At 47.8% G+C, this 27530-nt stretch overlaps 1 protein-coding gene across 2 annotated transcripts in view; it reads right to left on the minus strand.

Moving 5' to 3' along the window:
- The window catches only part of LOC139372813 (FERM, ARHGEF and pleckstrin domain-containing protein 1-like), a 114711-nt gene that overhangs the window by 55360 nt on the left and 31821 nt on the right, over positions 1-27530 (minus strand). For both annotated transcript variants that reach the window (XM_071112619.1, XM_071112618.1), the window contains exons 3-5: positions 9689-9793; positions 7564-7606; positions 6374-6452 (exon numbers count right to left, since the gene is read on the minus strand). In XM_071112619.1, coding sequence (XP_070968720.1) covers positions 6374-6452; positions 7564-7606; positions 9689-9793 — 227 coding nt within the window. The remainder of the gene's footprint in view (positions 1-6373; positions 6453-7563; positions 7607-9688; positions 9794-27530) is intronic.

The following is a 27530-nucleotide window of genomic DNA, read 5'->3' on the forward strand; positions in this document are numbered from 1 at the left end:
CCTGAACAAGGCAGTTAACCCACTGTTCCCCTGAACAAGGCAGTTAACCCACTGTTCCCCTGAACAAGGCAGTTAACCCACTGTTCCCCTGAACAAGGCAGTTAACCCACTGTTCCCCTGAACAAGGCAGTTAACCCACTGTTCCCCTGAACAAGGCAGTTAACCCACTGTTCCCCTGAACAAGGCAGTTAACCCACTGTTCCCCTGAACAAGGCAGTTAACCCATTGTTCCCCATGCGCCGAAGACGTGGATGTCGATTAAGGCAGCCCCCCCACACCTCTCTGATTCAGAGGGTTGGGTTAAATTCGGAAGACACATTTCAGCTGAAGGTGTTCAGTTACAACTGACTAGGTATCCCCCTTTCCAACTGACTAGGTATCCCCCTTTCCAACTGACTAGGTATCCCCCTTTTCCAACTGACTAGGTATCACCCCTTTCCAACTGACTAGGTACCCCCCCTTTCCAACTGACTAGGTATCCCCCTTTTCCAACTGACTAGGTACCCCCCCTTTCCAACTGACTAGGTATCCCCCTTTTCCAACTGACTAGGTATCCCCCTTTCCAACTGACTAGGTATCCCCCTTTCCAACTGACTAGGTATCCCCCTTTTCCAACTGACTAGGTACCCCCCCTTTCCAACTGACTAGGTATCCCCCCTTTCCAACTGACTAGGTATCCCCCCTTTCCCTTTCCAACTGACTAGGTATCCCCCCTTTCCAACTGACTAGGTATCCCCTCTTTCCAACTGACTAGGTATCCCCTCTTTCTAACTGACTAGGTATCCCCCCTTTCTAACTGACTAGGTAACTGTCATTAATAACTAGGTATCCCCCTTTCCAACTGTCATTAATAACTTCACCATGCTCAAAGGGATATTTAATTTATGCTTCCTTTTGTTTTTACCCATCTACCAATGGGTGCCCGTCTTTGCGAGGCACTGGAACACCTCCCTGGTCTTAGTGGCTGGAACTGTGTTTGAAAGTCACTGCTTGACTGAGGTCTTTTTCCAGATAATTGTATGTGTGGGTTACAGAGATGGGGTAGTCATTCAAAAATCATGTTAAACACTATTATTGCCCACAGAGTCCAAGATATTACAGATTCTAAAAACATCATTCATAACATAACATTGAGTCTCGTCCCTCAACAGTGGGTTACACTGTGTCTCGTCCCTCAATAGCCTTGGTTTCTCAAATGACTGCCTCGCCTGGTTCACTAACTACTTCTCAGATAGAGTTCAGTGTGTCAAATCGGAGGGCCTGTTGTCCGGGCCTCTGGCGGTCTCTATGGGGGTGCCACAGGGTTCAATTCTCGGGCAGACTCTTTTCTCTGTATACATCAATGATGTCGCTCTTGCTGCTGGTGATTCTCTGATCCACCTCTACGCAGACGACACCATTCTGTATACTTTTGGCCCTTCGTTGGACACTGTTAACAACGAGCTTCAATGCCATACAACACTCCTTCCGTGGCCTCCAACTGCTCTTAAATGCAAGTAAAACTAAATGCATGCTCTTCAAACGATTGCTGCCTCCACCTGCCCGCCCGACTAGCATCACTACTCTGGACGGTTCTGACTTAGAATATGTGGACAACTACAAATACCTAGGTGTCTGGATAGACTGTAAACTCTCCTTCCAGACTCACATTAAGCATCTCCAATCCAAAATTAAATCTAGAATCGGCTTCCTATTTCGCAACAAAGCATCCTTCACTCATGCTGCCAAACATACCCTCGTAAAACTGACTACCGATCTTCGACTTTGGCGATGTCATTTACAAAATAGCCTCCAACACTCTACTCAGCAAATTGGATGCAGTCTATTACAGTGCCATCCGTTTTGTCACCAAAGCACCATCTACTACCCACCACTGCGACCTGTATGCTCTCGTTGGCTGGTCCTCGCTTCATATTCGTCGCCAAACCCACTGGCTCTAGGTCATCTATAAGTCTTTACTAGGTAAAACCCCGCCTTATCTCAGCTCACTGGTCACCATAACATCCACCCGTAGCAAGCGCTCCAGCAGGTATATTTCCATGGTCACCCCCAAAGCCAACACCTCCTTTGGCCACCTTTCCTTCCAGTTCTCTGCTGCCAATGACTGGAACGAATTGCAAAAAATCACTGAAGTTGGAGACTTATATCTCCCTCATTAACTTTAAGCTTCAGCTATCTGAGCATCTTACCGACCACTGCAGCTGTACACAACCAATCTGTAAATAGCCCATCTATAAATAGCCCATTCAACCAACTACCTACCTCATCCCCATATTGGTTTTGTTTTTCTGCTCTTTTGTACACCAGTATTTCTACTTGCACATCCTCATCTGCACATATATCACTCCAGTGTAAATTGCTAAATTGTAATTACTTTGCTACTATGGCCTATTTATTGCCTTACCCCCTTACTCCATTTGCACACACTGTATATAGACTTCTCTATTGTGTTGTTGTCTGTATGTTTGTTTACTCCATGTGTAACTCTGTTATTGTCTGTATGTTTGTTTACTCCATGTGTAACTCTGTTGTTGTCTGTATGTTTGTTTACTCCATGTGTTACTCTGTGTTGTTATTGTCTATGTTTGTTTACTCCATGTGTAACTCTGTTGTTGTTATTGTCTGTATGTTTGTTTACTCCATGTGTAACTCTGTTGTTGTCTGTATGTTTGTTTACTCCATGTGTAACTCTGTTGTTGTCTGTATGTTTGTTTACTCCATGTGTTACTCTGTGTTGTTATTGTCTATGTTTGTTTACTCCATGTGTAACTCTGTTGTTGTTATTGTCTGTATGTTTGTTTACTCCATGTGTAACTCTGTTGTTGTCTGTATGTTTGTTTACTCCATGTGTAACTCTGTTGATGTAGTAGGTAGGTCACACTGTGTCTCGTCCTTCAACAGTAGGTTACACTGTGTCTCGTCCCTCAACAGTAGGTTACACTGCGTCTCGTCCCTCAACAGTAGGTTACACTGCGTCTCGTCCCTCAACAGTAGGTTACACTGCGTCTCGTCCCTCAACAGTAGGTCACACTGTGTCTCGTCCCTCAACAGTATGTTACACTGTGTCTCACTGTCTCGTCCCTCAACAGTAGGTTACACTGCGTCTCGTCCCTCAACAGTAGGTTACACTGCGTCTCGTCCATCAACAGTAGGTTACACTGTGTCTCACTGCGTCTCGTCCTTCAACAGTAGGTTACACTGTGTCTCACTGTGTCTCGTCCTTCAACAGTAGGTTACACTGCGTCTCGTCCTTCAACAGTAGGTTACACTGTGTCTCGTCCCTCAACAGTAGATTACACTGTGTCTCGTCCCTCAACAGTAGGTTACACTGTGTCTCGTCCCTCAACAGTAGGTTACACTGCGTCTCGTCCCTCAACAGTAGGTTACACTGCGTCTCGTCCCTCAACAGTAGGTTACACTGCGTCTCGTCCCTCAACAGTAGGTCACACTGTGTCTCGTCCCTCAACAGTATGTTACACTGTGTCTCACTGTCTCGTCCCTCAACAGTAGGTTACACTGCGTCTCGTCCCTCAACAGTAGGTTACACTGCGTCTCGTCCATCAACAGTAGGTTACACTGTGTCTCACTGCGTCTCGTCCTTCAACAGTAGGTTACACTGTGTCTCACTGTGTCTCGTCCTTCAACAGTAGGTTACACTGCGTCTCGTCCTTCAACAGTAGGTTACACTGTGTCTCGTCCCTCAACAGTAGATTACACTGTGTCTCGTCCCTCAACAGTAGGTTACACTGTGTCTCGTCCCTCAACAGTAGTTTACACTGTGTCTCGTCCCTCAACAGTAGTTTACACTGTGTCTCGTCCCTCAACAGTAGTTTACACTGTGTCTCGTCCCTCAACAGTAGTTTACACGGTGTCTCGTCCCTCAACAGTAGGTCACACTGTGTCTCGTCCTTCAACAGTAGGTTACACTGTGTCTCGTCCTTCAACAGTAGGTTACACTGTGTCTCGTCCTTCAACAGTAGTTTACACTGTGTCTCGTCCTTCAACAGTAGGTTACACTGTGTCTCGTCCCTCAACAGTAGGTCACACTGTGTCTCACTGTCTCGTCCCTCAACAGTAGGTCACACTGTGTCTCACTGTCTCGTCCCTCAACAGTAGGTCACACTGTGTCTCACTGTCTCGTCCCTCAACAGTAGGTCACACTGTGTCTCATCCCTCGACAGTAGGTTACACTGTGTCTCGTCCCTCAACAGTAGGTCACACTGTGTCTCATCCCTCGACAGTAGGTTACACTGTGTCTCATCCTTCAACAGTGGGTCACACTGTGTCTCGTCCCTCAAGAGTAGGTTACACTGTGTCTCGTCCCTCAACAGTAGGTCACACTGTGTCTCGTCCCTCAACAGTAGGTCACACTGTGTCTCGTCCCTCAACAGTAGGTCACACTGTGTTTCGTCCCTCAACAGTAGGTCACACTGTGTCTCGTCCCTCAACAGTAGGTCACACTGTGTCTCGTCCCTCAACAGTAGGTCACACTGTGTCTCGTCCCTCAACAGTAGGTCACACTGTGTCTCGTCCCTCAACAGTAGGTCACACTGTGTCTCGTCCCTCAACAGTAGGTCACACTGTGTCTCGTCCCTCAACAGTAGGTTACACTGTGTCTCGTCCTTCAACAGTAGGTTACACTGTGTCTCGTCCCTCAACAGTAGGTTACACTGTGTCTCGTCCCTCAACAGTAGGTCACACTGTGTCTCACTGTCTCATCCCTCAACAGTAGTTTACACTGTGTCTCACTGTGTCTCGTCCTTCAACAGTGGGCCACACTGTGTCTCGTCCCTCAACAGTAGGTTACACTGTGTCTCGTCCCTCAACAGTATGTTACACTGTGTCTCACTGTCTCGTCCCTCAACAGTAGGTTACACTGCGTCTCGTCCCTCAACAGTAGGTTACACTGCGTCTCGTCCATCAACAGTAGGTTACACTGTGTCTCACTGCGTCTCGTCCTTCAACAGTAGGTTACACTGTGTCTCACTGTGTCTCGTCCTTCAACAGTAGGTTACACTGCGTCTCGTCCTTCAACAGTAGGTTACACTGCGTCTCGTCCCTCAACAGTAGGTTACACTGCGTCTCGTCCCTCAACAGTAGGTTACACTGTATCTCGTCCCTCAACAGTAGTTTACACTGTGTCTCGTCCCTCAACAGTAGGTCACACTGTGTCTCGTCCTTCAACAGTAGTTTACACTGTGTCTCGTCCCTCAACAGTAGGTTACACTGTGTCTCGTCCCTCAACAGTAGTTTACACTGTGTCTCGTCCCTCAACAGTAGGTTACACTGTGTCTCGTCCCTCAACAGTAGTTTACACTGTGTCTCGTCCCTCAACAGTAGGTCACACTGTGTCTCGTCCTTCAACAGTAGGTTACACTGTGTCTCGTCCCTCAACAGTAGGTTACACTGTGTCTCGTCCCTCAACAGTAGGTCACACTGTGTCTCACTGTCTTGTCCCTCAACAGTAGTTTACACTGTGTCTCACTGTGTCTCGTCCTTCAACAGTGGGCCACACTGTGTCTCGTCCCTCAAGAGTAGGTTACACTGTGTCTCGTCCCTCAACAGTAGGTTACACTGTGTCTCGTCCCTCAACAGTAGGTTACACTGTGTCTCGTCCCTCAACAGTAGGTCGGACTGTGTCTCGTCCCTCAACAGTAGGTCGGACTGTGTCTCGTCCCTCAACAGTAGGTCGGACTGTGTCTCGTCCCTCAACAGTAGGTCACACTGTGTCTCGTCCCTCAACAGTACGTCACACTGTGTCTCGTCCCTCAACAGTAGGTCACACTGTGTCTCGTCCCTCAACAGTAGGTCACACTGTGTCTCGTCCCTCAACAGTAGGTCACACTGTGTCTCGTCCCTCAACAGTAGGTCACACTGTGTCTCGTCCCTCAACAGTAGGTCACACTGTGTCTCGTCCCTCAACAGTAGGTCACACTGTGTCTCGTCCCTCAACAGTAGGTTACACTGTGTCTCGTCCCTCAACAGTAGGTTACACTGTGTCTCGTCCTTCAACAGTGGGTCACACTGTGGCTCGTCCCTCAACAGTAGGTTACACTGTGTCTCGTCCCTCAAGAGTGGGTCACACTGTGTCTCGTCCTTCAAGAGTGGGTCACACTGTGTCCCCTCTTCTCTTGTTAAGGATATATTAGAACTGCAGAAGGTACAAACACAGGAAGGAGGCTTCTGACTTTCTGTCACACTTCCTGTTACTGTTTGTTTTGGCCTCTGAGTTGTAGGATACGCTGGACTCATGACACATTGACCACTTTAAACATCAGGAAAGAAAAGCATTGTAACTCTACAGAATGTTGAAGTTATATTCCCTTTGATGGTTCAGAGTGTGTTGAGAGGAAGAAGACTTGTCCACTCTTACCGTGTCAGCTCCTCCAGCAGCTGTGTGTGGTCAGGAGGGAAGAACTTCACCAAAAAACGAAGGATGGTGTTCTTAGGTCCTGTGGAGGGAGAGAGACGAGAGAGAGAGAGAGACGAGAGACAGAGAGAGAGAGAGAGAGAGAGAGAGAGAGAGAGACAGAGAGACAGAGAGACAGAGAGACAGAGAGACAGAGAGACAGAGAGACAGAGAGACAGAGAGAGAGAGCATCATCTTACAACTAATGTAGTTAAAAAGGGTTATATTATACTATATTCCACTAGTACTATACAGGGCTGTCATCTCAGTACTATATTCCACTAGTACTATACAGGGCTGTCCTCTCAGTACTATATTCCACTAGTACTATACAGGGCTGTCCTCAGTACTATATTCCACTAGTACTATACAGGGCTGTCCTCTCAGTACTATATTCCACTAGTACTATACAGGGCTGTCCTCTCAGTACTATATTCCACTAGTACTATACAGGGCTGTCCTCTCAGTACTATATTCCACTAGTACTATACAGGGTTGTCCTCTCAGTACTATATTCCACTAGTACTATACAGGGTTGTCCTCTCAGTACTATATTCCACTAGTACTATACAGGGTTGTCCTCTCAGTACTATATTCCAGTAGTACTATACAGGGCTGTCCTCTCAGTACTATATTCCACTAGTACTATACAGGGCTGTCCTCTCAGTACTATATTCCACTAGTACTATACAGGGTTGTCCTCTCAGTACTATATTCCACTAGTACTATACAGGGCTGTCCTCTCAGTACTATATTCCACTAGTACTATACAGGGTTGTCCTCTCAGTACTATATTCCACTAGTACTATACAGGGCTGTCCTCTCAGTACTATATTCCACTAGTACTATACAGGGTTGTCCTCTCAGTACTATATTCCACTAGTACTATACAGGGCTGTCCTCTCAGTACTATATTCCACTAGTACTATACAGGGCTGTCCTCTCAGTACTATATTCCACTAGTACTATACAGGGCTGTCCTCTCAGTACTATATTCCACTAGTACTATACAGGGCTGTCATCTCAGTACTATATTCCACTAGTACTATACAGGGCTGTCCTCTCAGTACTATATTCCAGTAGTACTATACAGGGCTGTCCTCTCAGTACTATATTCCACTAGTACTATACAGGGCTGTCGTCTCAGTACTCACGTCTGATCTGTTTCAGGGTGGGCTTCAGCAGGTCCAACCAGACCTACAGGAAAACCACAAACAACACAACGCTTCAGAAACACTTCATTAATACAGCTGAGACTGGATGGCTCTGTTCCTGTGTGACCCTGAGACTGGATGGCTCTGATCCTGTGTGACCCTGAGCCTGTCTCTAATACAGCTGAGACTGGATGGCTCTGTTCCTGTGTGACCCTGAGCCTGTCTCTAATACAGCTGAGACTGGATGGCTCTGTTCCTGTGTGACCCTGAGACTGGATGGCTCTGTTCCTGTGTGACCCTGAGCCTGTCTCTAATACAGCTGAGACTGGATGGCTCTGTTCCTGTGTGACCCTGAGCCTGTCTCTAATACAGCTGAGACTGGATGGCTCTGTTCCTGTGTGACCCTGAGCCTGTCTCTAATACAGCTGAGACTGGATGGCTCTGATCCTGTGTGACCCTGAGCCTGTCTCTAATACAGCTGAGACTGGATGGCTCTGTTCCTGTGTGACCCTGAGCCTGTCTCTAATACAGCTGAGACTGGATGGCTCTGTTCCTGTGTGACCCTGAGACTGGATGGCTCTGTTCCTGTGTGACCCTGAGACTGGATGGCTCTGTTCCTGTCTGACCCTGAGCCTGTCTCTAATACAGCTGAGACTGGATGGCTCTGTTCCTGTGTGACCCTGAGACTGGATGGCTCTGTTCCTGTGTGACCCTGAGCCTGTCTCTAATACAGCTGAGACTGGATGGCTCTGTTCCTGTGTGACCCTGAGCCTGTCTCTAATACAGCTGAGACTGGATGGCTCTGTTCCTGTGTGACCCTGAGCCTGTCCCTAATACAGCTGAGACTGGATGGCTCTGTTCCTGTGTGACCCTGAGCCTGCCTCTAATACAGCTGAGACTGGATGGCTCTGATCCTGTCTGACCCTGAGCCTGCCTCTAATACAGCTGAGACTGGATGGCTCTGTTCCTGTGTGACCCTGAGACTGGATGGCTCTGTTCCTGTGTGACCCTGAGACTGGATGGCTCTGTTCCTGTGTGACCCTGAGACTGGATGGCTCTGTTCCTGTGTGAGACCCTGAGACTGGATGGCTCTGTTCCTGTGTGAGACCCTGAGACTGGATGGCTCTGTTCCTGTGAGACCCTGAGACTGGATGGCTCTGTTCCTGTGTAACCCTGAGACTGGATGGCTCTGTTCCTGTGTGAGACCCTGAGACTGGATGGCTCTGTTCCTGTGTGACCCTGAGACTGGATGGCTCTGTTCCTGTGTGAGACCCTCAGACTGGATGGCTCTGTTCCTGTGTGACCCTGAGACTGGATGGCTCTGTTCCTGTGTGAGACCCTGAGACTGGATGGCTCTGTTCCTGTGTGTGACCATGAGACTGGATGGCTCTGTTCCTGTGTGGCCCTGAGACTGGATGGCTCTGTTCCTGTGTGACCCTGAGACTGGATGGCTCTGTTCCTGTGTGTGACCATGAGACTGGATGGCTCTGTTCCTGTGTGGCCCTGAGACTGGATGGCTCTGTTCCTGTGTGTGACCCTGAGCCTGTCTCTAATATAGCGGAGACTGGATGGCTCTGTTCCCCTGCCTGGGATTAATGCAGCCAGACTTACCATTATCAAGTCACCAGTACCACTGTCCAGGAGCCAGTATTGAGTCGCCAGTACCACTGTCCAGGGGCCAATATTGAGTCACCAGTACCACTGTCCAGGGGCCAGTATTGCGAGTCACCTGTACAGGGGCCAGTATTGAGAGACACCAGTACCACTGTCCAGGGGCCAGTGTTAAGTCACCAGTACCACTGTCCAGGGGCCAGTATTGAGAGTTACCTGTCCAGGGGCCAGTATTGAGAGTTACCTGTCCAGGGGCCAGTATTGAGAGTCACCAGTACCACTGTCCAGGGACCAGTATTGAGAGACACCAGTACCACTGTCCAGGGGCCAGTATTGAGAGTCACCAGTACCACTGTCCAGGGGCCAGTATTGAGTGTGTGCAACATCCATGATTCAGAACATTGCAGACAGAAAAGTAGGCAGGGCATAAGGCTATGGGCAGAGGTAGTGAGCTCTATAGAGTACAGGGTTCCATTTGGGACACAACATAGTGAATAAAGAACTTCTGTCTCACCATCATCCTCCTGGGGTTCTGGTACTGGAGACCGAAGTAGTCTCTTTCAGCCAGGTTCAGATGGACACACACCAGGTCAAACAGAGCCTTGGCTGGGGCTCGTTGCTGTGGAGAGAGAGAGCAGAACGCACGCCAGGTTACAGAACACACATCAGGTTACAGAACACACACCAGGTTACAGAACACACACCAGGTTACAGAGCAGAACACACACCAGGTCAAACAGAGCCTTGGCTGGGGCTCGTTGCTGTGGAGAGAAAGAGCAGAACGCACGCCAGGTTACAGAACACACATCAGGTTACAGAACACACACCAGGTTACAGAACACACACCAGGTTACAGAGCAGAACACACATCAGGTCAAACAGAGCCTTGGCTGGGGCTCATTGCTGTGGAGAGAGAGAGCAGAACACACACAGAGTTACAGAACACACACCAGGTTACAGAACACACACCAGGTTACAGAGCAGAACACACACCAGGTTACAGAACACACACCAGGTTACAGAGCAGAACACACACCAGGTTACAGAGCACACACACAGAGTTACAGAGCAGAACACACACCAGGTTACAGAACACACACCAGGTTACAGAACACACACCAGGTTACAGAACACACACCAGGTTACAGAACACACACCAGGTTACAGAACACACACCAGGTTACAGAGCAGAACACACACAGAGTTACAGAGCAGAACACACACAGAGTTACAGAAAACACACCAGGTTACAGAGCAGAACACACACAGAGTTACAGAACACACACCAGGTTACAGAGCAGAACACACACACAGTTACAGAGCAGAACACACACAGAGTTACAGAGCAGAACACACACAGAGTTACAGAACACACACCAGGTTACAGAACACACACCAGGTTACAGAACAGAACACACACCAGGTTACAGAACAGAACACACACAGAGTTACAGAGCAGAACACACACCAGGTTACAGAACACACACCAGGTTACAGAGCAGAACACACACGAGGTTACAGAACACACACCAGGTTACAGAGCAGAACACACACCAGGTTACAGAGCAGAACACACACCAGGTTACAGAGCAGAACACACACCAGGTTACAGAACAGAACACACACCAGGTTACAGAACACACACCAGGTTACAGAGCAGAACAGAACACAGAGTTACAGAGCAGAACACACACCAGGTTACAGAACACACACCAGGTTACAGAACACACACAGAGTTACAGAGCAGAACACACACAGAGTTACAGAACACACACCAGGTTACAGAGCAGAACACACATCAGGTTACAGAACACACACCAGGTTACAGAGCAGAACACACACCAGGTTACAGAACACACACCAGGTTACAGAGCAGAACACACACCAGGTTACAGACAGAACACGCACCAGGTTACAGAACAGAACACACACCAGGTTACAGAACAGAACACACACCAGGTTACAGAACAGAACACACACCAGGTTACAGAGCAGAACACACACCAGGTTACAGACAGAACACGCACCAGGTTACAGAACACACACCAGGTTACAGAGCAGAACACACACCAGGTTACAGAACACACACCAGGTTACAGAGCAGAACACACACCAGGTTACAGAGCAGAACACGCACCAGGTTACAGAGCAGAACACACACCAGGTTACAGAACAGAACACACACCAGGTTACAAAACAGAACACACACCGGGTTACAGAACAGAACACACACCAGGTTACAGAACACACCGGGTTAAAGAGCAGAACACACACCAGGTTACAGAGCAGAATACACACCAGGTTACAGAACACACACCTGGTTACAGAGCAGAACACACACCAGGTTACAGAGCAGAACACACACAGAGTTACAGAGCAGAACACACACCAGGTTACAGAACACACACCAGGTTACAGAACACACACCAGGTTACAGAACACACACCAGGTTACAGAACACACCAGGTTACAGAGCAGAACACACACCAGGTTAAAGAGCAAAACACACACCAGGTTACAGAACACACACCAGGTTACAGAACAGAACACACACCAGGTTACAGAGCAGAACACACACAAGGTTACAGAGCAGAACACACACCAGGTTACAGAGCAGAACACACACAGAGTTACAGAACACACACCAGGTTACAGAGCAGAACACACACAGAGTTACAGAACACACACCAGGTTACAGAACAGAACACACACCAGGTTACAGAGCAGAATACACACCAGGTTACAGAACAGAACACACACCAGGTTACAGAACACACACCAGGTTACAGAGCAGAACACACACCAGGTTACAGAACACACACCATGTTACAGAGCAGAACACACACCAGGTTACAGAACAGAACACACACCAGGTTACAGAACAGAACACACACCAGGTTACAGAACAGAACACAAACCAGGTTACAGAACACACAACAGGTTACAGAACAGAACACACACCGGGTTACAGAACAGAACACACACCAGGTTACAGAACAGAACACACACCAGGTTACAGAGCAGAATACACACCAGGTTACAGAACAGAACACACACCAGGTTACAGAACACACACCAGGTTACAGAGCAGAACACACACCAGGTTACAGAACAGAACACACACCAGGTTACAGAACAGAACACACACCAGGTTACAGAACAGAACACACACCAGGTTACAGAACAGAACACAAACCAGGTTACAGAACACACAACAGGTTACAGAACAGAACACACACCGGGTTACAGAACAGAACACACACCAGGTTACAGAGCAGAACACACACCAGGTTACAGAACAGAACACACACCAGGTTACAGAACAGAACACACACCAGGTTACAGAACAGAACACACACCAGGTTACAGAACAGAACACAAACCAGGTTACAGAACACACAACAGGTTAAAGAGCAGAACACACACCAGGTTACAGAGCAGAATACACACCAGGTTACAGAACACACACCTGGTTACAGAGCAGAACACACACCAGGTTACAGAGCAGAACACACACAGAGTTACAGAGCAGAACACACACCAGGTTACAGAACACACACCAGGTTACAGAACACACACCAGGTTACAGAACACACACCAGGTTACAGAACACACACCAGGTTAAAGAGCAAAACACACACCAGGTTACAGAACACACACCAGGTTACAGAACAGAACACACACCAGGTTACAGAGCAGAACACACACAAGGTTACAGAGCAGAACACACACCAGGTTACAGAGCAGAACACACACAGAGTTACAGAACACACACCAGGTTACAGAGCAGAACACACACAGAGTTACAGAACACACACCAGGTTACAGAACAGAACACACACCAGGTTACAGAGCAGAATACACACCAGGTTACAGAACAGAACACACACCAGGTTACAGAACACACACCAGGTTACAGAGCAGAACACACACCAGGTTACAGAACACACACCATGTTACAGAGCAGAACACACACCAGGTTACAGAACACACAACAGGTTACAGAACAGAACACACACCGGGTTACAGAACAGAACACACACCAGGTTACAGAACAGAACACACACCAGGTTACAGAGCAGAATACACACCAGGTTACAGAACAGAACACACACCAGGTTACAGAACACACACCAGGTTACAGAGCAGAACACACACCAGGTTACAGAACAGAACACACACCAGGTTACAGAACAGAACACACACCAGGTTACAGAACAGAACACACACCAGGTTACAGAACAGAACACAAACCAGGTTACAGAACACACAACAGGTTACAGAACAGAACACACACCGGGTTACAGAACAGAACACACACCAGGTTACAGAGCAGAACACACACCAGGTTACAGAGCAGAACACCACCGGGTTACAGAACAGAACACACACCGGGTTACAGAACAGAACACACACCAGGTTACAGAGCAGAACACACACCAGGTTACAGAACAGAACACACACCAGGTTACAGAACAGAACACACACCAGGTTACAGAACAGAACACAAACCAGGTTACAGAACACACAACAGGTTACAGAACAGAACACACACCGGGTTACAGAACAGAACACACACCAGGTTACAGAACAGAACACACACCAGGTTACAGAGCAGAATACACACCAGGTTACAGAACAGAACACACACCAGGTTACAGAACACACACCAGGTTACAGAGCAGAACACACACCAGGTTACAGAACAGAACACACACCAGGTTACAGAACAGAACACACACCAGGTTACAGAACAGAACACACACCAGGTTACAGAACAGAACACAAACCAGGTTACAGAACACACAACAGGTTACAGAACAGAACACACACCGGGTTACAGAACAGAACACACACCAGGTTACAGAGCAGAACACACACCAGGTTACAGAGCAGAACACCACCGGGTTACAGAACAGAACACACACCGGGTTACAGAACAGAACACACACCAGGTTACAGAGCAGAACACACACCAGGTTACAGAGCAGAACACACACCAGGTTACAGAGCAGAACACACACCGGGTTACAGAGCAGAGCACACACCAGGTTACAGAACAGAACACACACCGGGTTACAGAACAGAACACACACCAGATTACAAACAGAACACACACCGGGTTACAGAACAGAACGCACACCAGGTTACAGAGCAGAACACACACCAGGTTACAGACAGAACACACACCACGTTACAGAGCAGAACACACACCAGGTTACAGACAGAACACACACCGGGTTACAGAGCAGAACACACACCAGGTTACAGAACAGAACACACACCAGGTTACAGAACACACCGGGTTACAGAGCAGAACACACACCAGGTTACAGAGCAGAATACACACCAGGTTACAGAACACACACCAGGTTACAGAGCAGAACACACACCAGGTTACAGAGCAGAACAAACACAGAGTTACAGAGCAGAACACACACCAGGTTACAGAACACACACCAGGTTACAGAACACACACCAGGTTACAGAACACACACCAGGTTACAGAACACACCAGGTTACAGAGCAGAACACACACCAGGTTAAAGAGCAAAACACACACCAGGTTACAGAACACACACCAGGTTACAGAGCAGAACACACACCAGGTTACAGAGCAGAACACACACCAGGTTACAGAGCAGAACACACACAGAGTTACAGAACACACACCAGGTTACAGAGCAGAACACACACAGAGTTACAGAACACACACCAGGTTACAGAACAGAACACACACCAGGTTACAGAGCAGAATACACACCAGGTTACAGAACAGAACACACAGCAGGTTACAGAACAGAACACACACCAGGTTACAGAACACACACCAGGTTACAGAACAGAACACACACCAGGTTACAGAACACACACCAGGTTACAGAACACACACCAGCAGAACACACACCAGGTTACAGAACACACACCAGTTACAGAGCAGAACACACACCAGGTTACAGAACACACACCAGGTTACAGTTACAGAGCAGAACACACAGCAGGTTACAGAACAGAACACACACCAGGTTACAGAACAGAACACACACCAGGTTACAGAACAGAACACAAACCAGGTTACAGAACACACAACAGGTTACAGAACAGAACACACACCGGGTTACAGAACAGAACACACACCAGGTTACAGAACAGAACACACACCAGGTTACAGAGCAGAATACACACCAGGTTACAGAACACACACCAGGTTACAGAACACACACCAGGTTACAGAGCAGAACACACACCAGGTTACAGAACACACACCATGTTACAGAGCAGAACACACACCAGGTTACAGAACAGAACACACACCAGGTTACAGAACAGAACACAAACCAGGTTACAGAACACACAACAGGTTACAGAACAGAACACACACCGGGTTACAGAACAGAACACACACCAGGTTACAGAGCAGAACACACACCAGGTTACAGAGCAGAACACCACCGGGTTACAGAACAGAACACACACCGGGTTACAGAACAGAACACACACCAGGTTACAGAGCAGAACACACACCAGGTTACAGAGCAGAACACACACCAGGTTACAGAGCAGAACACACACCGGGTTACAGAGCAGAGCACACACCAGGTTACAGAACAGAACACACACCGGGTTACAGAACAGAACACACACCAGATTACAAACAGAACACACACCGGGTTACAGAACAGAACACACACCAGGTTACAGAGCAGAACACACACCAGGTTACAGACAGAACACACACCACGTTACAGAGCAGAACACACACCAGGTTACAGAGCAGAACACACACCAGGTTACAGACAGAACACACACCGGGTTACAGAGCAGAACACACACCAGGTTACAGAACAGAACACACACCAGGTTACAGAACACACCGGGTTACAGAGCAGAACACACACCAGGTTACAGAGCAGAATACACACCAGGTTACAGAACACACACCAGGTTACAGAGCAGAACACACACCAGGTTACAGAGCAGAACAAACACAGAGTTACAGAGCAGAACACACACCAGGTTACAGAACACACACCAGGTTACAGAACACACACCAGGTTACAGAACACACCAGGTTACAGAGCAGAACACACACCAGGTTAAAGAGCAAAACACACACCAGGTTACAGAACACACACCAGGTTACAGAGCAGAACACACACCAGGTTACAGAGCAGAACACACACCAGGTTACAGAGCAGAACACACACCAGGTTACAGAGCAGAACACACACAGAGTTACAGAACACACACCAGGTTACAGAGCAGAACACACACAGAGTTACAGAACACACACCAGGTTACAGAACAGAACACACACCAGGTTACAGAGCAGAATACACACCAGGTTACAGAACAAAACACACACCAGGTTACAGAACACACACCAGGTTACAGAGCAGAACACACACCAGGTTACAGAACACACACCATGTTACAGAGCAGAACACACACCAGGTTACAGAACAGAACACACACCAGGTTACAGAACAGAACACACACCAGGTTACAGAACAGAACACAAACCAGGTTACAGAACACACAACAGGTTACAGAACAGAACACACACCGGGTTACAGAACAGAACACACACCAGGTTACAGAACACACACCAGGTTACAGAGCAGAACACACACCAGGTTACAGAACACACACCATGTTACAGAGCAGAACACACACCAGGTTACAGAACAGAACACACACCAGGTTACAGAACAGAACACACACCAGGTTACAGAACAGAACACACACCAGGTTACAGAACAGAACACAAACCAGGTTACAGAACACACAACAGGTTACAGAACAGAACACACACCGGGTTACAGAACAGAACACACACCAGGTTACAGAGCAGAACACACACCAGGTTACAGACAGAACAGAACACACACCAGGTTACAGAGCAGAACACACACCAGGTTACAGAGCAGAACACACACCAGGTTACAGAGCAGAGCACACACCGGGTTACAGAGCAGAGCACACACCAGGTTACAGAACAGAACACACACCGGGTTACAGAACAGAACACACACCAGGTTACAGAGCAGAACACACACCAGGTTACAGAGCAGAACACACACCAGGTTACAGAGCAGAGCACACACCGGGTTACAGAGCAGAGCACACACCAGGTTACAGAACAGAACACACACCAGGTTACAGAACAGAACACACACCAGGTTACAGAGCAGAATACACACCAGGTTACAGAACAGAACACACACCAGGTTACAGAACACACACCAGGTTACAGAGCAGAACACACACCAGGTTACAGAACAGAACACACACCAGGTTACAGAACAGAACACACACCAGGTTACAGAACAGAACACACACCAGGTTACAGAACAGAACACAAACCAGGTTACAGAACACACAACAGGTTACAGAACAGAACACACACCGGGTTACAGAACAGAACACACACCAGGTTACAGAGCAGAACACACACCAGGTTACAGAGCAGAACACCACCGGGTTACAGAACAGAACACACACCGGGTTACAGAACAGAACACACACCAGGTTACAGAGCAGAACACACACCAGGTTACAGAGCAGAACACACACCAGGTTACAGAGCAGAACACACACCGGGTTACAGAGCAGAGCACACACCAGGTTACAGAACAGAACACACACCGGGTTACAGAACAGAACACACACCAGATTACAAACAGAACACACACCGGGTTACAGAACAGAACGCACACCAGGTTACAGAGCAGAACACACACCAGGTTACAGACAGAACACACACCACGTTACAGAGCAGAACACACACCAGGTTACAGACAGAACACACACCGGGTTACAGAGCAGAACACACACCAGGTTACAGAACAGAACACACACCAGGTTACAGAACACACCGGGTTACAGAGCAGAACACACACCAGGTTACAGAGCAGAATACACACCAGGTTACAGAACACACACCAGGTTACAGAGCAGAACACACACCAGGTTACAGAGCAGAACAAACACAGAGTTACAGAGCAGAACACACACCAGGTTACAGAACACACACCAGGTTACAGAACACACACCAGGTTACAGAACACACACCAGGTTACAGAACACACCAGGTTACAGAGCAGAACACACACCAGGTTAAAGAGCAAAACACACACCAGGTTACAGAACACACACCAGGTTACAGAGCAGAACACACACCAGGTTACAGAGCAGAACACACACCAGGTTACAGAGCAGAACACACACAGAGTTACAGAACACACACCAGGTTACAGAGCAGAACACACACAGAGTTACAGAACACACACCAGGTTACAGAACAGAACACACACCAGGTTACAGAGCAGAATACACACCAGGTTACAGAACAGAACACACACCAGGTTACAGAACACACACCAGGTTACAGAGCAGAACACACACCAGGTTACAGAACACACACCATGTTACAGAGCAGAACACACAGCAGGTTACAGAACAGAACACACACCAGGTTACAGAACAGAACACACACCAGGTTACAGAACAGAACACACACCAGGTTACAGAACAGAACACACACCAGGTTACAGAGCAGAATACACACCAGGTTACAGAACACACACCAGGTTACAGAACACACACCAGGTTACAGAGCAGAACACACACCAGGTTACAGAACACACACCATGTTACAGAGCAGAACACACACCAGGTTACAGAACAGAACACACACCAGGTTACACACAGAACAGAACACACACCGGGTTACAGAACAGAACACACACCAGGTTACAGAGCAGAACACACACCAGGTTACAGAGCAGAACACCACCGGGTTAGGTTACAGAGCAGAACACACACCAGGTTACAGAGCAGAACACACACCAGGTTACAGAGCAGAACACACACCAGGTTACAGAGCAGAACACACACAGAGTTACAGAACACACACCAGGTTACAGAGCAGAACACACACAGAGTTACAGAACACACACCAGGTTACAGAACAGAACACACACCAGGTTACAGAGCAGAATACACACCAGGTTACAGAACAAAACACACACCAGGTTACAGAACACACACCAGGTTACAGAGCAGAACACACACCAGGTTACAGAACACACACCATGTTACAGAGCAGAACACACACCAGGTTACAGAACAGAACACACACCAGGTTACAGAACAGAACACACACCAGGTTACAGAACAGAACACAAACCAGGTTACAGAACACACAACAGGTTACAGAACAGAACACACACCGGGTTACAGAACAGAACACACACCAGGTTACAGAACAGAACACACACCAGGTTACAGAGCAGAATACACACCAGGTTACAGAACAGAACACACACCAGGTTACAGAACACACACCAGGTTACAGAGCAGAACACACACCAGGTTACAGAACACACACCATGTTACAGAGCAGAACACACACCAGGTTACAGAACAGAACACACACCAGGTTACAGAACAGAACACACACCAGGTTACAGAACAGAACACACACCAGGTTACAGAACAGAACACAAACCAGGTTACAGAACACACAACAGGTTACAGAACAGAACACACACCGGGTTACAGAACAGAACACACACCAGGTTACAGAGCAGAACACACACCAGGTTACAGAGCAGAACACCACCGGGTTACAGAACAGAACACACACCGGGTTACAGAACAGAACACACACCAGGTTACAGAGCAGAACACACACCAGGTTACAGAGCAGAACACACACCAGGTTACAGAGCAGAGCACACACCGGGTTACAGAGCAGAGCACACACCAGGTTACAGAACAGAACACACACCGGGTTACAGAACAGAACACACACCAGATTACAAACAGAACACACACCGGGTTACAGAACAGAACACACACCAGGTTACAGAGCAGAACACACACCAGGTTACAGAGCAGAACACACACCAGGTTACAGACAGAACACACACCGGGTTACAGAGCAGAACACACACCAGGTTACAGAACACACACCAGGTTACAGAACAGAACACACACCAGGTTACAGAACAGAACACACACCAGGTTACAGAACACACACCATGTTACAGAGCAGAACACACACCAGGTTACAGAGCACACACCATGTTACAGAGCAGAACACACACCAGGTTACAGAACACACACCATGTTACAGAGCAGAACACACACCAGGTTACAGAACAGAACACACACCAGGTTACAGAGCAGAACACACACCAGGTTACAGAACACACACCGGGTTACAGAGCAGAACACACACCATGTTACAGAGCAGAACACACACCATGTTACAGAGCAGAACACAAACCAGGTTACAGAACACACACCAGGTTACAGAACACACACCAGGTTACAGAGCAGAACACACACCAGGTTACAGAGCAAAACACACACCATGTTACAGAGCAGAACACACACCAGGTTACAGAACACACACCAGGTTAGAGAACACACACCAGGTTAGAGAACACACACCAGGTTAGAGAACACACACCAGGTTAGAGAACACACACCAGGTTACAGAACACACACCAGGTTACAGAGCAGAACACACACTAGGTTACAGAACACACACCATGTTACAGAGCAGAACACACACCAGGTTACAGAACACACAACGGGTTACAGAGCAGAACACACACCATGTTACAGAGCAGAACACACACCATGTTACAGAGCAGAACACAAACCAGGTTACAGAACACACACCAGGTTACAGAACACACACCAGGTTACAGAGCAGAACACACACCAGGTTACAGAGCAAAACACACACCATGTTACAGAGCAGAACACACACCAGGTTACAGAACACACACCAGGTTACAGAACACACACCAGGTTAGAGAACACACACCAGGTTAGAGAACACACACCAGGTTAGAGAACACACACCAGGTTACAGAACACACACCAGGTTACAGAGCAGAACACACACTAGGTTACAGAACACACACCATGTTACAGAGCAGAACACACACCAGGTTACAGAACACACACCAGGTTACAGAACACACACCAGGTTACAGAACACACACCAGGTTACAGAGCAGAACACACACAGAGTTACAGAGCAGAACACACACAGAGTTACAGAAAACACACCAGGTTACAGAGCAGAACACACACAGAGTTACAGAACACACACCAGGTTACAGAGCAGAACACACACACAGTTACAGAGCAGAACACACACAGAGTTACAGAGCAGAACACACACAGAGTTACAGAACACACACCAGGTTACAGAACACACACCAGGTTACAGAACAGAACACACACCAGGTTACAGAACAGAACACACACAGAGTTACAGAGCAGAACACACACCAGGTTACAGAACACACACCAGGTTACAGAGCAGAACACACACGAGGTTACAGAACACACACCAGGTTACAGAGCAGAACACACACCAGGTTACAGAGCAGAACACACACCAGGTTACAGAGCAGAACACACACCAGGTTACAGAACAGAACACACACCAGGTTACAGAACACACACCAGGTTACAGAGCAGAACAGAACACAGAGTTACAGAGCAGAACACACACCAGGTTACAGAACACACACCAGGTTACAGAACACACAGAGTTACAGAGCAGAACACACACAGAGTTACAGAACACACACCAGGTTACAGAGCAGAACACACATCAGGTTACAGAACACACACCAGGTTACAGAGCAGAACACACACCAGGTTACAGAACACACACCAGGTTACAGAGCAGAACACACACCAGGTTACAGACAGAACACGCACCAGGTTACAGAACAGAACACACACCAGGTTACAGAACAGAACACACACCAGGTTACAGAACAGAACACACACCAGGTTACAGAGCAGAACACACACCAGGTTACAGACAGAACACGCACCAGGTTACAGAACACACACCAGGTTACAGAGCAGAACACACACCAGGTTACAGAACACACACCAGGTTACAGAGCAGAACACACACCAGGTTACAGAGCAGAACACACACCAGGTTACAGAACAGAACACACACCGGGTTACAGAACAGAACACACACCAGATTACAAACAGAACACACACCGGGTTACAGAACAGAACACACACCAGGTTACAGAGCAGAACACACACCAGGTTACAGAGCAGAACACACACCAGGTTACAGACAGAACACACACCGGGTTACAGAGCAGAACACACACCAGGTTACAGAACACACACCAGGTTACAGAACAGAACACACACCAGGTTACAGAACAGAACACACACCAGGTTACAGAACACACACCATGTTACAGAGCAGAACACACACCAGGTTACAGAGCACACACCATGTTACAGAGCAGAACACACACCAGGTTACAGAACACACACCATGTTACAGAGCAGAACACACACCAGGTTACAGAACAGAACACACACCAGGTTACAGAGCAGAACACACACCAGGTTACAGAACACACACCGGGTTACAGAGCAGAACACACACCATGTTACAGAGCAGAACACACACCATGTTACAGAGCAGAACACAAACCAGGTTACAGAACACACACCAGGTTACAGAACACACACCAGGTTACAGAGCAGAACACACACCAGGTTACAGAGCAAAACACACACCATGTTACAGAGCAGAACACACACCAGGTTACAGAACACACACCAGGTTAGAGAACACACACCAGGTAAGAGAACACACACCAGGTTAGAGAACACACACCAGGTTAGAGAACACACACCAGGTTACAGAACACACACCAGGTTACAGAGCAGAACACACACTAGGTTACAGAACACACACCATGTTACAGAGCAGAACACACACCAGGTTACAGAACACACACCGGGTTACAGAGCAGAACACACACCATGTTACAGAGCAGAACACACACCATGTTACAGAGCAGAACACAAACCAGGCTACAGAACACACACCAGGTTACAGAACACACACCAGGTTACAGAGCAGAACACACACCAGGTTACAGAGCAAAACACACACCATGTTACAGAGCAGAACACACACCAGGTTACAGAACACACACCAGGTTACAGAACACACACCAGGTTAGAGAACACACACCAGGTTAGAGAACACACACCGGGTTAGAGAACACACACCAGGTTACAGAACACACACCAGGTTACAGAGCAGAACACACACTAGGTTACAGAACACACACCATGTTACAGAGCAGAACACACACCAGGTTACAGAACACACACCAGGTTACAGAACACACACCAGGTTACAGAACACACACCAGGTTACAGAGCAGAACACACACAGAGTTACAGAGCAGAACACACACAGAGTTACAGAAAACACACCAGGTTACAGAGCAGAACACACACAGAGTTACAGAACACACACCAGGTTACAGAGCAGAACACACACACAGTTACAGAGCAGAACACACACAGAGTTACAGAGCAGAACACACACAGAGTTACAGAACACACACCAGGTTACAGAACACACACCAGGTTACAGAACAGAACACACACCAGGTTACAGAACAGAACACACACAGAGTTACAGAGCAGAACACACACCAGGTTACAGAACACACACCAGGTTACAGAGCAGAACACACACGAGGTTACAGAACACACACCAGGTTACAGAGCAGAACACACACCAGGTTACAGAGCAGAACACACACCAGGTTACAGAGCAGAACACACACCAGGTTACAGAACAGAACACACACCAGGTTACAGAACACACACCAGGTTACAGAGCAGAACAGAACACAGAGTTACAGAGCAGAACACACACCAGGTTACAGAACACACACCAGGTTACAGAACACACACAGAGTTACAGAGCAGAACACACACAGAGTTACAGAACACACACCAGGTTACAGAGCAGAACACACATCAGGTTACAGAACACACACCAGGTTACAGAGCAGAACACACACCAGGTTACAGAACACACACCAGGTTACAGAGCAGAACACACACCAGGTTACAGACAGAACACGCACCAGGTTACAGAACAGAACACACACCAGGTTACAGAACAGAACACACACCAGGTTACAGAACAGAACACACACCAGGTTACAGAGCAGAACACACACCAGGTTACAGACAGAACACGCACCAGGTTACAGAACACACACCAGGTTACAGAGCAGAACACACACCAGGTTACAGAACACACACCAGGTTACAGAGCAGAACACACACCAGGTTACAGAGCAGAACACGCACCAGGTTACAGAGCAGAACACACACCAGGTTACAGAACAGAACACACACCAGGTTACAAAACAGAACACACACCGGGTTACAGAACAGAACACACACCAGGTTACAGAACACACCGGGTTACAGAGCAGAACACACACCAGGTTACAGAGCAGAATACACACCAGGTTACAGAACACACACCAGGTTACAGAGCAGAACACACACCAGGTTACAGAGCAGAACACACACCAGGTTACAGAGCAGAACACACACCAGGTTACAGAACACACACCAGGTTACAGAACACACACCAGGTTACAGAACACACACCAGGTTACAGAACACACCAGGTTACAGAGCAGAACACACACCAGGTTAAAGAGCAAAACACACACCAGGTTACAGAACACACACCAGGTTACAGAACAGAACACACACCAGGTTACAGAGCAGAACACACACAAGGTTACAGAGCAGAACACACACCAGGTTACAGAGCAGAACACACACAGAGTTACAGAACACACACCAGGTTACAGAGCAGAACACACACAGAGTTACAGAACACACACCAGGTTACAGAACAGAACACACACCAGGTTACAGAGCAGAATACACACCAGGTTACAGAACAGAACACACACCAGGTTACAGAACACACACCAGGTTACAGAGCAGAACACACACCAGGTTACAGAACACACACCAGGTTACAGAGCAGAACACACACCAGGTTACAGAACAGAACACACACCAGGTTACAGAACAGAACACACACCAGGTTACAGAACAAAACACAAACCAGGTTACAGAACACACAACAGGTTACAGAACAGAACACACAACAGGTTACAGAACAGAACACACACCGGGTTACAGAACAGAACACACACCAGGTTACAGAACAGAACACACACCAGGTTACAGAGCAGAATACACACCAGGTTACAGAACAGAACACACACCAGGTTACAGAACACACACCAGGTTACAGAGCAGAACACACACCAGGTTACAGAACAGAACACACACCAGGTTACAGAACAGAACACACACCAGGTTACAGAACAGAACACACACCAGGTTACAGAACAGAACACAAACCAGGTTACAGAACACACAACAGGTTACAGAACAGAACACACACCGGGTTACAGAACAGAACACACACCAGGTTACAGAGCAGAACACACACCAGGTTACAGAGCAGAACACCACCGGGTTACAGAACAGAACACACACCGGGTTACAGAACAGAACACACACCAGATTACAGAGCAGAACACACACCAGGTTACAGAGCAGAACACACACCAGGTTACAGAGCAGAACACACACCGGGTTACAGAGCAGAGCACACACCAGGTTACAGAACAGAACACACACCGGGTTACAGAACAGAACACACACCAGATTACAAACAGAACACACACCGGGTTACAGAACAGAACACACACCAGGTTACAGAGCAGAACACACACCAGGTTACAGACAGAACACACACCACGTTACAGAGCAGAACACACACCAGGTTACAGAGCAGAACACACACCAGGTTACAGACAGAACACACACCGGGTTACAGAGCAGAACACACACCAGGTTACAGAACAGAACACACACCAGGTTACAGAACACACCGGGTTACAGAGCAGAACACACACCAGGTTACAGAGCAGAATACACACCAGGTTACAGAACACACACCAGGTTACAGAGCAGAACACACACCAGGTTACAGAGCAGAACAAACACAGAGTTACAGAGCAGAACACACACCAGGTTACAGAACACACACCAGGTTACAGAACACACACCAGGTTACAGAACACACACCAGGTTACAGAACCTACCAGGTTACAGAGCAGAACACACACCAGGTTAAAGAGCAAAACACACACCAGGTTACAGAACACACACCAGGTTACAGAGCAGAACACACACCAGGTTACAGAGCAGAACACACACCAGGTTACAGAGCAGAACACACACCAGGTTACAGAGCAGAACACACACAGAGTTACAGAACACACACCAGGTTACAGAGCAGAACACACACAGAGTTACAGAACACACACCAGGTTACAGAACAGAACACACACCAGGTTACAGAGCAGAATACACACCAGGTTACAGAACAGAACACACACCAGGTTACAGAACACACACCAGGTTACAGAGCAGAACACACACCAGGTTACAGAACACACACCATGTTACAGAGCAGAACACACACCAGGTTACAGAACAGAACACACACCAGGTTACAGAACAGAACACACACCAGGTTACAGAACAGAACACAAACCAGGTTACAGAACACACAACAGGTTACAGAACAGAACACACACCGGGTTACAGAACAGAACACACACCAGGTTACAGAACAGAACACACACCAGGTTACAGAGCAGAATACACACCAGGTTACAGAACAGAACACACACCAGGTTACAGAACACACACCAGGTTACAGAGCAGAACACACACCAGGTTACAGAACACACACCATGTTACAGAGCAGAACACACACCAGGTTACAGAACAGAACACACACCAGGTTACAGAACAGAACACACACCAGGTTACAGAACAGAACACACACCAGGTTACAGAACAGAACACACACCGGGTTACAGAACAGAACACACACCAGGTTACAGAGCAGAACACACACCAGGTTACAGAGCAGAACACCACCGGGTTACAGAACACACACCATGTTACAGAGCAGAACACACACCAGGTTACAGAACAGAACACACACCAGGTTACAGAGCAGAACACACACCAGGTTACAGAACACACACCGGGTTACAGAGCAGAACACACACCATGTTACAGAGCAGAACACACACCATGTTACAGAGCAGAACACAAACCAGGTTACAGAACACACACCAGGTTACAGAACACACACCAGGTTACAGAGCAGAACACACACCAGGTTACAGAGCAAAACACACACCATGTTACAGAGCAGAACACACACCAGGTTAGAGAACACACACCAGGTTAGAGAACACACACCAGGTTAGAGAACACACACCAGGTTAGAGAACACACACCAGGTTAGAGAACACACACCAGGTTAGAGAACACACACCAGGTTAGAGAACACACACCAGGTTAGAGAACACACACCAGGTTACAGAACACACACCAGGTTACAGAGC

The sequence above is a fragment of the Oncorhynchus clarkii genome, chromosome 18 (genome assembly GCF_045791955.1).
Source record: "Oncorhynchus clarkii lewisi isolate Uvic-CL-2024 chromosome 18, UVic_Ocla_1.0, whole genome shotgun sequence".
In the NCBI taxonomy this organism is placed as follows: domain Eukaryota; kingdom Metazoa; phylum Chordata; class Actinopteri; order Salmoniformes; family Salmonidae; genus Oncorhynchus; species Oncorhynchus clarkii.